Here is a 15601-nt window from a genome sequence, read left to right as displayed (position 1 = left end):
TGTTTGTATTTGCATTTGTTTAAACCATCCTATATCAATCCCTTGTTCTTATAATTATTTCTTCTGTTTTAGTTAGTATATCTTTGTACCTAATAATCTTTTTCATACTATTAATATTCAGATGTGTCAAAGCTTCCACCGTTGAAAGCCACATTGGTACATCCATATATTGTTTTTCTTTTACTTTTTCCCATACTGTGTATAAACCATTTCTTACATAGTGTCTCTGAAAATAACCATGTATTCTATTTTTCCCATACCACAAAAAATGTGTGCAACCCAGTTGCATATGGTGTCACTCCAAGGATAATAACCTTGCATTTTTTAATAATATCCATTCTTTTATCCATGTTAGAGCTGCTGCTTGATAGTTTAATTCCCAATTCAGTACACCAAATCCACCTCTAATCCTTGAATCTTGTAACATTCTTAAATTAATTCTCGCTTTCTTTCCTTGCCAAATATATTTTCCTATTTTATTTAATTTTTTGAAGTACTTTTTTTCCAGTTTTATCGATATTGTTTGGAATAAAAATAATATTCTTGGTAATATATTCATCTTAATTACCGCTATTCTTCCCCTTAGTGATGGCTGTAAGTTTTTCCATTTCTCTATATCCCTTTCAATTTGATTTCTTAGTTTATAATAATTATCTTCCTTAATAGTTATGCATCTCAAAATTCATTTAACAGTCTTTGAAGTCTTTCCACTATTATCAATGCAGAGATTTTATAATCCACATTTAATAAAGAAATTGATCTATAGTTCTTTATTTGCTGCAAGTCTATTTCTTCTTTTGGGATAAGAGTTTTTTCTGGAATCTTAGGTATTTCCGCCTTCTTTAGATTCTGTTTTATCTTGTCCTCTGCAACTGTGTCTTGGTATAATTCCTTATAATATTTTTCTACTATTTTTTTCCTTTTCTTCTTTTTGATAACAAATATTCCCTTCTTGGTCTGATCATTGATTTATGATTTTTTTCCTTTCTCTTTTTTCATCTTGTACGCCAACCATCGTCCTGGTTTATTTGCGTTTTCAAAGAAATTTTGTCTTGTGGCTTTTGCTTCCAAACATTTTGTTACCTAATTAGGTAACATCATCAAAGCTAGGAGGAAATGGGGTTTGCTCTTTGTTTATATATATAGTAGCTTGTCCTGTCAGTGTTGATAGTAGTGGTGTTTTCTCCTTGGTAATTCCTTGATTAGGCTGTTCTTTACCACTTGATTGTTGGTAGTTCCATTTCATAGCTTATGTTGGTTCTGTTGTAGTGGTTAGGTGATCAGGCACTCATCCCAGTTCATATGCATTATTTTTTCCCATAACAATTTTTTGGTGAGAGATAAATGACATTTCTTCTTTTTAGAATGGGAAGGAAGTTGAAAAGACTTCTCAAAGAGTAAGTGAAAGTTGTATCACTAAACATACATTTTAAATTGAGTTTCCTCAAGGCAAATACAAATAACTGATATTTTAAAGTTTAAAATATTTTCATTAAAGATAATTAAGCAAAACAGTAAGTGATTGTTTTTAGAAGTCTTTACTTGTCTTATTGTTGACTTTCTACTGACGTTGGGAGCAGTAAATCATTATAGTACCTATAGGCTTCTGCTTTCTCCACCCAACAACAGGCCAACAGCTCAATGCGACCTTCAGATTCATTCTCCAGGAGCATGTCCAACACAAGATGCAGGGCATGCATGCTCTGCACTTCTGGCAAGCTCTCATTCTTCTACTTCCTCCCATTTTGCGCCACACTGAACAATGCCTCTTGTACAGCTACTACCTTCGCCCAGGGAGCCACAGCTACCTGTTCTGTGTCATCCAGCCACAAAACATGCTATGCCTCACGGTCCTTTCTCACTGCACATTCCATGCTATTACAGCATGGAACAGGCTATTGGTCCTTACATTGACAATGGAACCTGGGAGTCTTCCACCTGTACCACTGCCCTACTTCGTCTCAAGCTAATAACTCCTAGAGTTGTTCAGCCAGCATGGTTATTATTAAAAATATTGGCAGCTGAAATAATAATATATAGAAGATGCCCACACTGAGGAAATTTACTCTAGAGCTATCCATGAAGGTCATAGCTGGAATATTTTCTTGTTTTCTCAATTTACCCATACTGTGCAGTTTTTAGCTTGCATCAACTTCAAATTCAAAAGTTTTAGCTCATGTTTGCTCCATAATATTTAATTACTAGCAAGCTTGCATATTAAGATACCTTTCTGCTTTCAAAATATTTTATTCAGTTTCTTTTTTTGGCTTTTTAAGGAATCTGTGATCTAGACACTGATTTGTATGCCATTGTATCAGGATAAACAGAAGAAACTGATTGTCTTTTCTTTCAGATTCTTCAGCTGCCTTGTGCAATTGAAATAAATAGGGTTGAGCTATACATGCTTTTCTTAAAGTACATAACTGCAATATTTTAGAAGGCATATTGTAATTCATGTCAAGGTTAGACATATGGGCTATTAATATATTTTTCTTTGTTTCAGTGGGTAGGAGCAAAACAACATGAACTACAGGTAAATTCTATGCAGCTACTATACTATCAAGCACCAATGTCATGCGGCATGTTGCTGTGCGTTGTTCCCTTCTTTGAGCCGGTCTTTGGAGAAGGTGGAATTTTTGGCCCCTGGACTCTCTCTGCTGTGGTAAATTGTTTATGTTTCTTCATTCTATTTGTTCTAAATGCTTTTAAAATTTAATAAACAACATTCCTATTTAAATATAGGCAAATATAATCCTAAATTTGGAAGTTTTTTTATTGAATCATTGTTTCTCATTATTTAGTTGCTAGCCACTGAATTGTCAAATGTGAGATTTTACAACTGAAGGACTGCATGAAAAGGTCAACCCAATACTGAATTATTTTTTTAAATAATTTTTACTTTATACATTAACATAAATTAGTCCAACTAATAATGACTGCATAGAGTATATTGCTTTTCAAACTTTTTCAGGTATTTGTCTGAAGGCACACAATGAAGTAATCTTCCTGAAATCAAACAAGCTGGTCTTGAATGATTCATTTACATTGTTTTGGTTAGAGTGGTTCTCAGCTTGGTTCTTCTCTTGCCCTGAATTTTGACTATTTTTGACTCTTTGCCAGCTTGTAGTACCATTAGGTGTTAATGCTCTGATGGTCATTTTCTAATTGTAATGGCATTCTTGCTGCTTAATGTTTACTTTTACTTCATACTTTGTGGTGGCATATTTTTGTTTCAAAATAAAAATTAATTTTTAATTCATGCTTTCATTGTATATCACTCTGTGCATGATGTAATCAAAAGGCACAGTTTATAAATTCAGCAAATGATAAATAATTCAAAATATACTGACAATGTCTCCTTAAATGGTGATGAAACATTTGCAACCAAATTGCCAAGCAACCAAACTGCCAAGCTCAAACCAACAGCCTAACTTCCAACCCGAGCTACTAATATTCAAACACATTTCAATGATAAATAAAACTGGTTAGGAGATGGTACTTGAGACATTACTGGAAATAGGTATTGTGAAATGTAAATCTATGAAACCCTTTTTATATAGTTTTGTTAACTTTTATACTCCATATTTCAGCTATTAATTAAATGTTCAAAGAAAAATGCTTCAAGATTTTTAACATTTATCAAATGGAATAATTCAAAGTAGAAAAAGCTAAGGATAAGAAATCAGATCCAATTGTTTATAAACACAGGCAGTAATTCTTACTGTGAATGTAAAATGATCAGAAAAGCAATGAACAGGATACCATTTGCAACCATCGATGTCACTTTATAAAGGATATTGTCTATTAAAAATAATTTGCAGTGATTTGTAAGTGCTTTCCCCTCCCTAATCCACAGTCTATGGTGCTGGTTTCTGGAATAATAGCATTTATGGTGAACTTGTCTATTTACTGGATTATTGGGAATACTTCACCAGTGACGTATCCTTTCACTTGAAAAATTATTGCTGCAGTTTTGCAAAATTATTTACTGTATTACACTGGTAATAAACTCTACAAATCAGAAACATCAGGTGAGTCACCAATAAGATCTTTAAAGTAAAATTCAGAAATTGTAGAATCATATTGTATTGGACTTAAATACTATGTTTTAGGATCTTTCAACAAGTTTGTTTGCATTGTTTTATGAGAGAATAACTAATCTCCAATTCCTGAATTTACTTTCTATAGTAGCAGTAAAATAATGATGAATCTTTTATTGAAAAATATATAAAATGAACACAGGCAGTCCTCGACTTACAACAGTTCATTTAGTGACTGTTCAGAGTTACAATAGCCCTCAAAAAGTCCATTTTTCAGACTTATGATCGTTGCAGCATCCCCATAATCAAAATTCTCAATTTTCAGCAATGTTTTGGGGTGATGTGAACACCTTCTGACAAGCAAAGCCACTTCGGAAACCAGATTCAGTTAATAACCATGTTACTAACTTAACAGCCACAGTGGATTCACTTAACAACTATGGCAGGAGAGGTGGTATAAACGTCTTAGCAACATAAATTTCAGGATTACCTGTATTGTTAACAGTGAGAGAAGTTTTCCTTAAAGGCAAAAATGAATGAACAAATACAAGAGAAAGTCTTGCTAGGCATTTTTAAGAACCATTGTACATAATAAGAAACTATGGAAGTGACTCTAGCAAAAGTATGCACTAACAGTAACAAAAATATTATTTAAGCTCAGGAGAAGAGGAAAACTTTAGAATGAAACTGACTCCACTAACTTGCTTGGGAATAAGAAAGAGGGAGGAAAATGCTATTGGGCTTTCAAGATTCTATTACTATAACCTGTATTAATGAATCAGAATTCCAGTTATTCTTGAGGGATGTGTTTTCTGACCTAGCTTACATTTACAAGAGTGGGACTTAAGAAGCCAAACTGGCACAGGATATAGTATTTGATTATTTTGGATTAATTATTGGATTTGGCTTAATTATGATGTTCCTTAACACGGTTATATAGATACAACATGTTTGGACACTTCAAATTCTGCATCACCCTCATGGGAGGATATCTCTTATTTAAGGATCCTTTATCGATTAATCAAGGCCTTGGAATTACATGCACATTGTTTGGCATTCTAGCTTATACACACTTCAAACTTAGTGAGCAAGATGGGAGCAAAAGCAAGCTGGTTCAACGTCCGTAAATTAAGTATTTTTGTTGGTAACAAATGAATTGCTTTAATATGCACTGATTCCAAAAGCAATGTACTGTCTATGGAGGAATCTAAAATTGTCCATCTCCCAGCAGAGCAGGTATTCTTTCTCCTATAGCCGCCATGCACTGCCTCCGCCTCCTCTGGCCAGTTGGGGTATGGATTGGATTACATCGAGGGGGTCACAGGACTCAGTAGAAAGAAAAGCATAGTAAAGAAGACTGGTAGTTGATGTGTGTCTGCTTACGTTGGCATGCCCAGATTCTCCCTCTCTCTTTTCTCCCCTTCCCTGTGTGTGTGTTGTGTGTGTTTGTATGCACATATGTATGTATGCACAATTTGTTTTTTAAAGGGCTGTTTGTAATTACAGTGCAATCATTGTGAACTGTTCTATTTATACCAAATGAACTCATTCAGACAGATACAGTGTTTTTTGCTAGAAAATTAATCATGTCCTTATGATTTTGTCAGTATTAAGAGACTGTTTTTTGTGATCAAGTGAACATTGAAGTTTCTTGATATGGTAAATACCGAAAACCAAATTGTTTTTTCTGGATTTTTAATTTCCATCTGGGACTTTGTTTCTAGTAGTCACATGCATTGTTATATTTTTTTCTGCATATTTTAAAACTTAATGTATATTTAACTATAATTAACATTCACGGTTGAACAAAATACTGGTACTCCAAAATTATTAAGACTGAGAATTTTACAAGTTGTTAAATTTTCTAAGTTTATAAGTATTACCTAACTCAGTGCAGGCTGGCTCCTGTAGTTTGAAAGTGTTTTCTTTTACTTTGTTCAAGATTCAGTAATTTATATAAAAGATTTATTTTCTTATTATTTTGGCCAGTGTAGATGTAGTGTTACTTGCAACTTGATTTGTAAACTTTCTTGCAACTTGTATATATTTCTGCTATGTTTTAAACATATTTAAGACAGAACTTCCAAAGCATTATGGGAATTTTTTAAAATCAATATCATCCTCTTAACCCCAGGTTAAGAATAAATTCTCACTGAATATTAACTTGGTGATATAAAGATAATCATAGTTAAATCAAGATAGGGTATTAATCAGTCTCACCCAAATGTATCCTTATGTTTTAAACTGTAGTTATAATATCGACTAGAAATTACCAGTTCAATTTAGTTGGATTATGATTAGCTATGGATTTGTCATGTTACCAGATTCTATGCTATCAACACTGTATAGAAGAGTTTTGTATTCTTGACCATAATAGAGGCTGCTTATTATGGTTGGAAGTCATAACAGTAGTTAAAGGAAGTGACTCATTTGCAATCCCTTCATCCCTGCTTTCCCAGATGTGGTTGTTCGATAGATCATGATGTCCTTTGGGGTGGCCGGGGAGGCTCTGGAAGGCCTAATCCAGGGTCTCCCCCACCCCCAAGACATCCTGAACTCTGTTTTCCTCCCCTAAGCGTCTCTGCAGGCTTTGGGCCTGATTCCCATCCCACCAAGTGCCACACCTTCCTCCCCACTTCACGTCACCATCACACACTTTTCAAAGATCTCTGATCTCAGTTAGGGAAAGAGGACAGGCTGCTTCCAGGATGTTACTGTCTGGCCCAGCAACAGAGAAGCTTGCTGTGCTCCCCTAACACACGTTCTGCAGTATTCTACCACATTCTTCAGGGCTGCGGAATACTGTGGGACTCATGTTAGGGAAGCAAAGTAACCACTCCATTGGCACTATCCTGGAAGAAGCCATTATTTTCCAAGCCACCACAATTCAATGTGGCTGCTTGGGAAATTACAGCTGTTTCTGGGATCACACCACTTAGCCCAGGAACAGAGCAGCCTGTCCTTCCCTAAACTGAGCTCTGGAGATCTTTTAAAGGTAAGTGAGGAGGAGGAGGATATAGATCCCGGCAGGATGGAAAGCAGGCCCAAGGCCTGCAGGAACCAGAGGAAGGGAATGGGCATGGGAAACAGGCAGGAGGATGCTACAAGATCCTGCAGCCAGCCCTAAGGGCAAAGCACTGTAATGGAACACCAGAGGTTTAACAAAAAGGCAAGAATTCTATAATAAAAGTGTAGTCTCGGACAAATCTTGTTATTATTGCTTTATATATTGAAAAGTGTTATGTTCTGCTTTATTTTTGAGAGCCAGTCTGGTCTACAGGTAGTCCTTGTCTTCGTGGCACGACAAAACCGCGCTCGTCAAAAAAGCGGTGATTAAACCGCGTTGCTAAAGCCGCGACGTCATCACCACGCGTCATCACCACCGCGACAATAGCGCGGCGACAGAAGGGCGTTCTACATGCTTCGTTCTTTGCCTCCAAAGGTAGCCCTCCTCCTCCAGCTGACAGCGGCAGCGGGCACGGGGCAAAGCGGGCTGCCCAGCAGCAGCAGCCGGCGGGAAGGGTCTAGCTCAGCCGCGGGGGGCAGCAGGAAGCCCGTGGGGGCCCCGAGCCGCCCATCCAAGGAGATGTTGAGGAAGAAGAGGGCAGCCTGCCTCCGCCGGGCAAGCCCACTTCGCCGGCCCCGGGAGAGCCTTAGCCGCCACTGCTGCCGTGTCCTCTGCCGCCGCCGGCCCCGCTCAGGGCCCCCGTGGGCTTCCTGCTTCCCCCCCCTGGCGGCTGAGCTGGACCCTTCCCGCGGGCTGCTGCTGCTGGGCAGCCCGCTTTGCCCCGTGCCCGCTGCCGCTGTCAGCTGGAGGAGGAGGGCTACCTTTGGAGGCAAAGAACGAAACATGTAGAACGCCCTTCTGTCGCCGCGCTGTTGTCGCGGCGGTAGGGTCGTTTTTTTCTTAGTGCTTCGGACGCCGCGGATTTGCCTCCGCACTTATGTCGGCGCGGATAAGGGCATTGCGGTTTTGTGGTGGAACCCCTTGTCTTACAACCATTCATTTAATGACAGTTTGAAGTTACAACAACTCTGACAAAAATGACTTTATGACAGTTGCACTGTCATGGGGGTCATTATCTGTAATCTTCCCAGCTGGCATCCGACAAGCAAAATAATTGGGAGAAGCTGGGCTCACTTAACAATCATGTGATTCACTTAACAACTACAATGATTCGTTGAACAATGGTGGCTAAAAGAGTCATAAAAAGGGGAAAACTCATTTAACAACTGTCTTGTTTAACAATGGAAATGTTGGGCTCAGTTGTGGTCATAAGTCAAGAACTATGTGTATGGTTAAGGCCTGAGGCTAGAAACCACAAGACTGATATCCCTGGTTTTGCCTCATTCTCAGTCATTCTCAGTTGTGGGGAAAATGGAGCCAGGAGAATTAGGTATGTTTGCTGTCTTAAATGTGTGGGAGAGGGTGTATATAAATCTTTTAAAATGTATTGGAGAAAAGACTTTTCTAGGAAAGGAACAAAAGTCACTTTCCTAATGAATCTTTAATTTTAAAATAGTTATTATCTGAATATTCCAAATATTAACTATAGTTCTAATTGAAAGCACCCACTACAGACACGGTGAATTGATCAACTGTAATAATATACTGTTCAGCCAAATTCTAGAAGGGAATGCAAAACATGAGATGAACTGGACCAATATATTGACACTATGATTCAAGATCCGTAGTTGGTTTTATGTACTCATTAAACATATTGTCTGATTAATGTACATTTTTGGAATCCAAAGCTGCAAAAAATATTGAAACCTCATCATGCTATACACTAATATAATGACCTCTAATTTTCTGAAAATGCAAGCAGAGTCTGTATTTTGAACCTTTGATTCATTTGTACTGTTTGTTACAGGAAAATGTAGTTGTTTCTTAATTGTATACATTTATGTTAGAAATTAACCTTATAGGCTTATATTACTTTTGTGAGTGTATATAAAATCAGTCTGAATCAATTTGCTTTGTCCACTGAAAGTCATGCTGGATCAGTCCTAGTTCAGCACCATAATCTCCTACTGACTCTATTGTGTATGTTTGTATGTATTAAGTTCTTGTGTACACAAGAGAGTACACAGTAGTGTAGAGTACACAGAGCCAAGGTGGCGCAGTGGTTAAATGCAGCACTGCAGGCTACTGCTAGATCAGCAGTTCAGCGGTTCAAATCTCACCGGCTCAGGGTTGACTCAGCCTTCCATCCTTCCGAGGTGGGTAAAATGAGGACCCAGATTGTTGGGGGCAATATGCTGACTCTCTGTAAACCGCTTAGAGAGGGCTGAAAGCCCTATGAAGCGGTATATAAGTCTACTGCTATTACACACCATCCATTCGTCCCCTGGCAATTTCAATTTTTACAAAGAACAAACCCAAAAGCAGATGAGGAACAGAGTCTTTGCTCTCCTGTTACAAGTAGATACTTAGCTCCCATTAAAGATTTAGGTTTGTTGTTATCCTGCCTTTATTGTTTCCATAAATAACTGAAGGTGATAAACATAACTAATATTCTTTCCTCCTCCTACTTTCCCCACAACAAATCTATGAAAGTTGAGCTGAGAATGTGTGACTGACCTAAAGACACCTGGTTGATTTTTACTCCCAGTTTCCTGGTTTCTGGTGTCTTAACCACTATATCAAACTGGCTCCTATGTACCTGAACTTCAAAGTTGGCATTTTACAGTATGCTTTCAAAAGTATTCATTTTGGAAGGGAGTTCACTTTTATTTCAAAAATACATTTGATCATTATATTAGAATAAAGACATTACAATGTTTTGGGATTTTTTTTTTGCTTTGTTTTCTTATAAAATATGCTATAAAACAGAACTTTTAATGTATTATCCAAACATTTTTTCCCATATCACTTTAGGAAGCTGTGATAATGGGCAAAAAACTGAATCTATCTCCTCCAATAAAATGTCTCTGAAGTGTCATGAAGAATATAAATTTAATATGCTTTCAGAAATTTGACCAGTATATTTTATAAGCTGTCTTAAGTGGATCTTTTTTTAAAGAGGAGCATTTGTTCACATGCACAAAAGTAATAGCACAGAACATGCCCCCAGTTTCATTTGCTGTTCTAAAAGTATTTGATATCTTGAATACCAAATTTATTCAGTAAATCATTCTTGTACTTTCTGTCAGTATTATGAAAGCTCGGCTATTTCATGTGATTAGCTGGATCTTAGCTATTATTCAGACTGAAGAATGCTTTAAATGCAATATTTGATAGCTGTAGTTATTATTCAAAACTGCCTGCTAAAGGTAATGTTCAAAACAGCATGTCCAGGGCAGTATCATTGTGTATTACAAAGCAATTTTGTGCTCTGAAGAGTATTTTCTGAAATGTAAATACAATTTTAAAATTTCAAGTCCTTGCATCCTATGTCTTGAAGAGAGTAACAATAATTTAGAGTATCTTTATCCATCCAAGCTCAATATATTCTTTCCTCAAGTCTTTTAGAGAACAAAATGGTAACTCCACATCTCATTCAGCTGTAACATTGCATTTGTAAAATAAATTTCCATTGATGGGGAATTTGTAGGTCTCTACATGCTACTGGATTCCACCACTTGTCAGACTTACAGGGTTTTAAGAATAACTGGAGTGTCAATCCACTAATATCTAGAGACTTAATAATTTTCACCCCTTATTAATATAATTATAACACACAACAAACATGTACAAAATATTAATAGGGATGGTGTAGATGGTAGTCTGCACTGTGTGGGAGTCTTTTTATTGTCAGAAATAGAATATATCATAAAATATATTTATGACTGTATAAAACAGAATGGCAATGTTTTTTAATGTAATATACTTGTTTTTTATGAATAAAATAGATCTTTATTAGTCTTGCCTCTGAACTCTATTTTGCTTCTTTTAGAAAACTGAAACAGTTTTCACTTCTTTAATATCTCCCCCTAATATGCAGCAGATTAAGTGATGTATTTTTACTACTCTTTATTTTTCAAAATACTTAAATGGAATGCTATTATACTGAAAAAAGGTAATATTTAAGGAAAACATGATTGTGTTGATACAAATATTCCTACAATTGTCCACTTTCATAATTATCTTTCTTTATCTCTCTCACCCACACACCCACACAGAATTCTGCCGTAAGCACATGCATCCCACAATCTTTCAGAATTGCCTGCCTTTTCATTCTTTTCTCAAGCAGCAGCAGCTGGGGAGAGGTACAGAATATCTCCAGGAACCCAGAGAGACACAACTCCTGGCCTTCACTGGATCAGCTGATCCATGGGCCATGCATGGTTAAGGGGCCAAGGTGACAGGGAAGGGAAGGGCTGCTTCCCACCCACTTCACTAGGGCTTATTTGGGGGCAAGGATAGTTGATGCGCAAAACATACATTGCAACGCTTATTGCAAAGCCTCTCAACTATCAAACGACAACCCGGCCTTCACGTGGTGCCCCCCGTTCCCACCAATCGGGCTCCGTCGACCCTTGGGACTGGCGTCCCCTTGGGTATATCCAGCCGAAACAGCTTCCATGGATCGCCGTATCCAACAGTGGCGTCAAATTTCCATGGAAGTCGCCTATACCCACGATGGGTGAAGAGGCGTCAAGTACAAGTACGTCTTATATTAGGCCCACCCCAAAAAATCAGGGGAGGGCTTACTTTAAGGGGACGTATTTTTGGGGAAACACAGCTAGAGGATTTTGGACCAGTCATTCTTTTTCAGCCTCAGGAAGAAGGAAAGGTAAACCAGTTCTGAAAAATGTTGCCCAAAAAATTTCATGGAATTTCCCAGGCAGTGGCTAGGAGTCAAAGGTAACTAGGATATTATATTTGTGTGTGTGTGTGTATATATGTATTTTACACACACACACACAAATATAATATACTAGGAGAAAAATAATGCTCTTTAATTTGGAATAGTTTTTAAAATTGAGTAGGGCAGTACATTCAACGTAGCTGCAACCATACCAATTTTTAAAAAATCTTGTCCCAAATTATTGCAGAGCCTGGATGAAAAAGCTCTACTTATATTAAAAATATTGCTTATTTTTATCACAGAAAAATGATTTCATGAATTTTTTTTAAACAGGTTTACTAGTTCAGGGAAAATTTCAAGATAGAACATTAAATTATCTTGTTTTTTTTCTTGGATATAGGCAAGCAATTATAGCATGTGAAAGAAGTCATAAGGCCGTGACATACTATCACAACAATGTGAATTATAGAATTTCAAAAATTCTTGACTTTATCTCAGTATAAATTAACATAAGTTTAGCAAGGACACTTGTGAAAACAAATAATACATCAAAATGAGAACAATGAATTCAAGATCAAGAAACAAATGTTTTCCCTTGTATAATTGAAAATATCTTTACTGTATATTTATTTGAGTTACATTTTTAATTTGCTACACCTAGAGGATAATTGATAATTGTATCAATTATTACTATTTTTGCTGATCTGAATCAATTTGGCCTTGGTATTTTGTATTGGTGTTCCAAATGCCAAAAGTAATTTTACTGACCAAATATTAGGATGATGAGAATAATATCTTAGAGGAAAAGAGTGGTTGTGTCTTCCCTTACAGTAGCTTTCAGTGATGGGCCACTTCCTTTAATACTAGCACCACACTGGAGGTTTTTCTTCTGGATAGTCAAGAGATGCCAATTTTTGAAACCATCTACAAGTACATGAGTTCCTCAGAGCTCATCCTTCCCTAGCCAAGACCTACCTCTACTCTTTCAGTTTTAAGTCTCTCTATTTTAACTAATCATATTGGTACAAATTAACATTTTCACATGGGAAATTCCTGATATTTCAATAACTTCTATAAGGGAGAAGGAGGGAAACCAAGTTTACTCTTGTGGGCCACTGATGTATGTTCTGTCCAGACCATGTTATCTTTTGAAGAAACCTCTGCTTGTTGACAGTTCACAGATGGATTTCTACCTAAACCATTCCCAAGCTTTGTTGTTACTGATTAGCCCAATAGGCCATATCAAAATACAAAAGGAAACATTCAGAACAAAACATAAAATGTGACACAATAGAACATGTAAAAGTGAAGTTACAACAAATAAAAAGGGATAAATAAGGAACACAATATCATATTTCTGAATCACCCCTACAATTTAGTCCAATCAGACCAACATATGTAGATCTCAGCCGGATTGTTTTATTCAGACAAAGGACTGTGAAATCAATCCCACATCAGAAAACATCTGTGATAAAAAGTGGACATGCACTGGAGTTTCAGGTTATACTGTATTTAACAAATGCTATCTTCCGTCATTAGATACTTTACCTCCTACATCAGTGATGGCGAACCTATGACACGCGTGTCAGTGCTGACACACGTAGCCATTTGGGGTGACACGCACAGGATTTCATGCGATTCATCCTCGGCTCCTGCACGGCCGCCGAGGATGAAAGAATCTGTGCTGGAGGAACGGGGCGGCGGGACGTGTGATCTCCCCCGCCCACACTCACTTACTGTATCGCCGCCGCCCCTTTCTGAGCGCAGGGGCTGCTGGTAAGGCGTGCGTGCCGTGCGCACACACGTCATCAGCGCGGCGAGGGAGGACCCGCAGGAGAGGAGCGCGGGAACAGTGCGCGCCTCTCTCCAGTCAGGCCGGCACAGAGAGTCTACTCCTGGGACTGTCGGTTACGACCGCACCACAGCAGGGAACAGCGGAGTGCCAATGGGAACTGTGAGCGCCATTATACATTTTTGTAGTTTAAACTATAAATTGCGCAAAATTATGTTTTTGTCGAAGTGACACACAACGCGAGTTATGCTCGATTTTTTGCCGATTTTTGACACACCACGCCAAAAAGGTTGCCCATCACTGTCCTACATACTTTGAATGCAGGGGGAAAGTGTTCTTTGATTAGATGTTGGGTCATGTCTAATATACACTACTAGTGGAAAATAGACCTCTATAGGAATTACTGTCAATTCAGTAAGGAGAATGGAGGATTTGACAACTATAGGTACCAGGGCTCTACAGTTTGTAGGACTGTAAATTACAGGTCTGTAAAACGTAAGACACATTTTATCCTTAAGAACCCTAAAAAATTTTAACTCCAAATCCCACTCAGAGATTGTATCTCAGCATCCTACATAAAACCTTTCAAAGGCATCCAGTTTAATTTGTCAGAGTATACCAGTAATAGAATGATAGATGGCTACTTTGTAGAGTATAAGAACATGGTTTATTCTAGGGAAGGCAAGCAAAAAGAGTAAATATCATAAAATACCATTTCTCCAGAGTTTAGTTTGGTCTATGAGAGCCAGTTTGGTCTAGTGGTTAAGGCAATAGGCTAGAAAGCGGGAGACTTTGAGTTTTAAGTCCTACCTTAGCTATGAACATAAGCTGTGTGATGTTGTGTCAGTCACTGACTTAGCCCAAGTTACGTCACAGGATTGTTGTGGGGAAAATAGGAAACAGAATATGTGTTGGATAAGTTTAAGGAGCAAATAACATGGGTTTTGTTATTTGTTAACTAACATAGTTACCTTGGATTTTAATCTGATTTATATTTTTTTCTTTTAAAGTGATGTTCAAGATTTATTAGCTTTTAGCATTCCTAAACTGATGAACAAGAGGGAGACTAGCTCCTGATAAGAAAAGCTCCTGATAAGATTTGTTAGTACAAATCGGAGTATAGTTTATCTCTTTTGTGAACCCTAAACCTTTCTCCTTACAAGTTATTCCCCTTCAGATCTCATTTTAATAAACATGCATGCTATTAACCTGTCCAATCAACTTTCTTCTTTCAGACTTCTTTGTTATTTTAACTGAAAGACCTTTAACATCCCATCCAACTCTGATATTCTGTTTTTGGTATTGTATGTGTGTGTGAACTTTGCATTGATTTTCCTTTGCATTTAGTTTGGATTTATCCTAAATAATGGGTTGGAGGGCATTCTTGTCAAAGGAACAATCCTATGAAATTTTATTTACAGCATGTGTTTTTGGAACTCCTTGCTACTGCAGAGAGGTGATTAATTGCTGGTTATTTGTACCGTTAATTAGTTATTTGTAAAAATAATATGAGAAATAAATAGTATGATAATACCAATATAAGAAATCTAAGTTTACTTTTTAAGGTAATGGAAATACAATTTTAAAATGTATTTATTTTTATCTGAAATAAGCATAGAATAAATGATGCAATTTGTGACAAAAATCCCTTCAGGTTAATGTGTTAATTCTGTCATCAACATTAATACCTCATGACTTTTATACATTTGGGGCTTTTACTTGCAATGGCAAAAGACTAATCCAATTCAATACAAATTCAAGGAATATCACAGAGAAAAATCATTTCTTCAAGAAATTTGAAGAAAAAAAGTATTTTTATGTACAAGTGTTGTGGCTCGGTAGGAGCCTTTGGAGCTGCTGTCAGACTCTGAGAAGATAACAAGCAGCTGTGGCTCGTTAAGATCTCCTCCTGCAGATAAAAGACTGATGGTGCCACACCCTAGTTGCAGAAGTCAACGTTCGTTCATTCATTCCATTCCGTTCCGTGCCTGTCCTAGTCAAGTCTCTGTTTGTTT

General features: G+C 37.3%; 1 protein-coding gene across 1 annotated transcript in view; it reads left to right on the top strand.

The window, feature by feature from the left end:
- The window catches only part of SLC35E3 (solute carrier family 35 member E3), a 9529-nt gene extending 3832 nt beyond the window's left edge, over nt 1-5697 (top strand). Inside the window, exons 3-5 of the mRNA XM_032221756.1 lie at nt 2504-2662; nt 3857-3939; nt 4981-5697. Of these exons, the coding sequence (XP_032077647.1) occupies nt 2504-2662; nt 3857-3939; nt 4981-5167 (429 nt within the window). The 3' untranslated portion in view covers nt 5168-5697. The remainder of the gene's footprint in view (nt 1-2503; nt 2663-3856; nt 3940-4980) is intronic.
- The last annotated feature ends 9904 nt before the right edge of the window (nt 5698-15601 follow it).

The sequence above is a fragment of the Thamnophis elegans genome, chromosome 7, assembly GCF_009769535.1.
Source record: "Thamnophis elegans isolate rThaEle1 chromosome 7, rThaEle1.pri, whole genome shotgun sequence".
Taxonomy (NCBI): domain Eukaryota; kingdom Metazoa; phylum Chordata; class Lepidosauria; order Squamata; family Colubridae; genus Thamnophis; species Thamnophis elegans.
The sequence above is the reverse complement of the archived record's forward strand: the minus strand, read 5'-3'. Positions and strand labels throughout refer to the sequence as shown.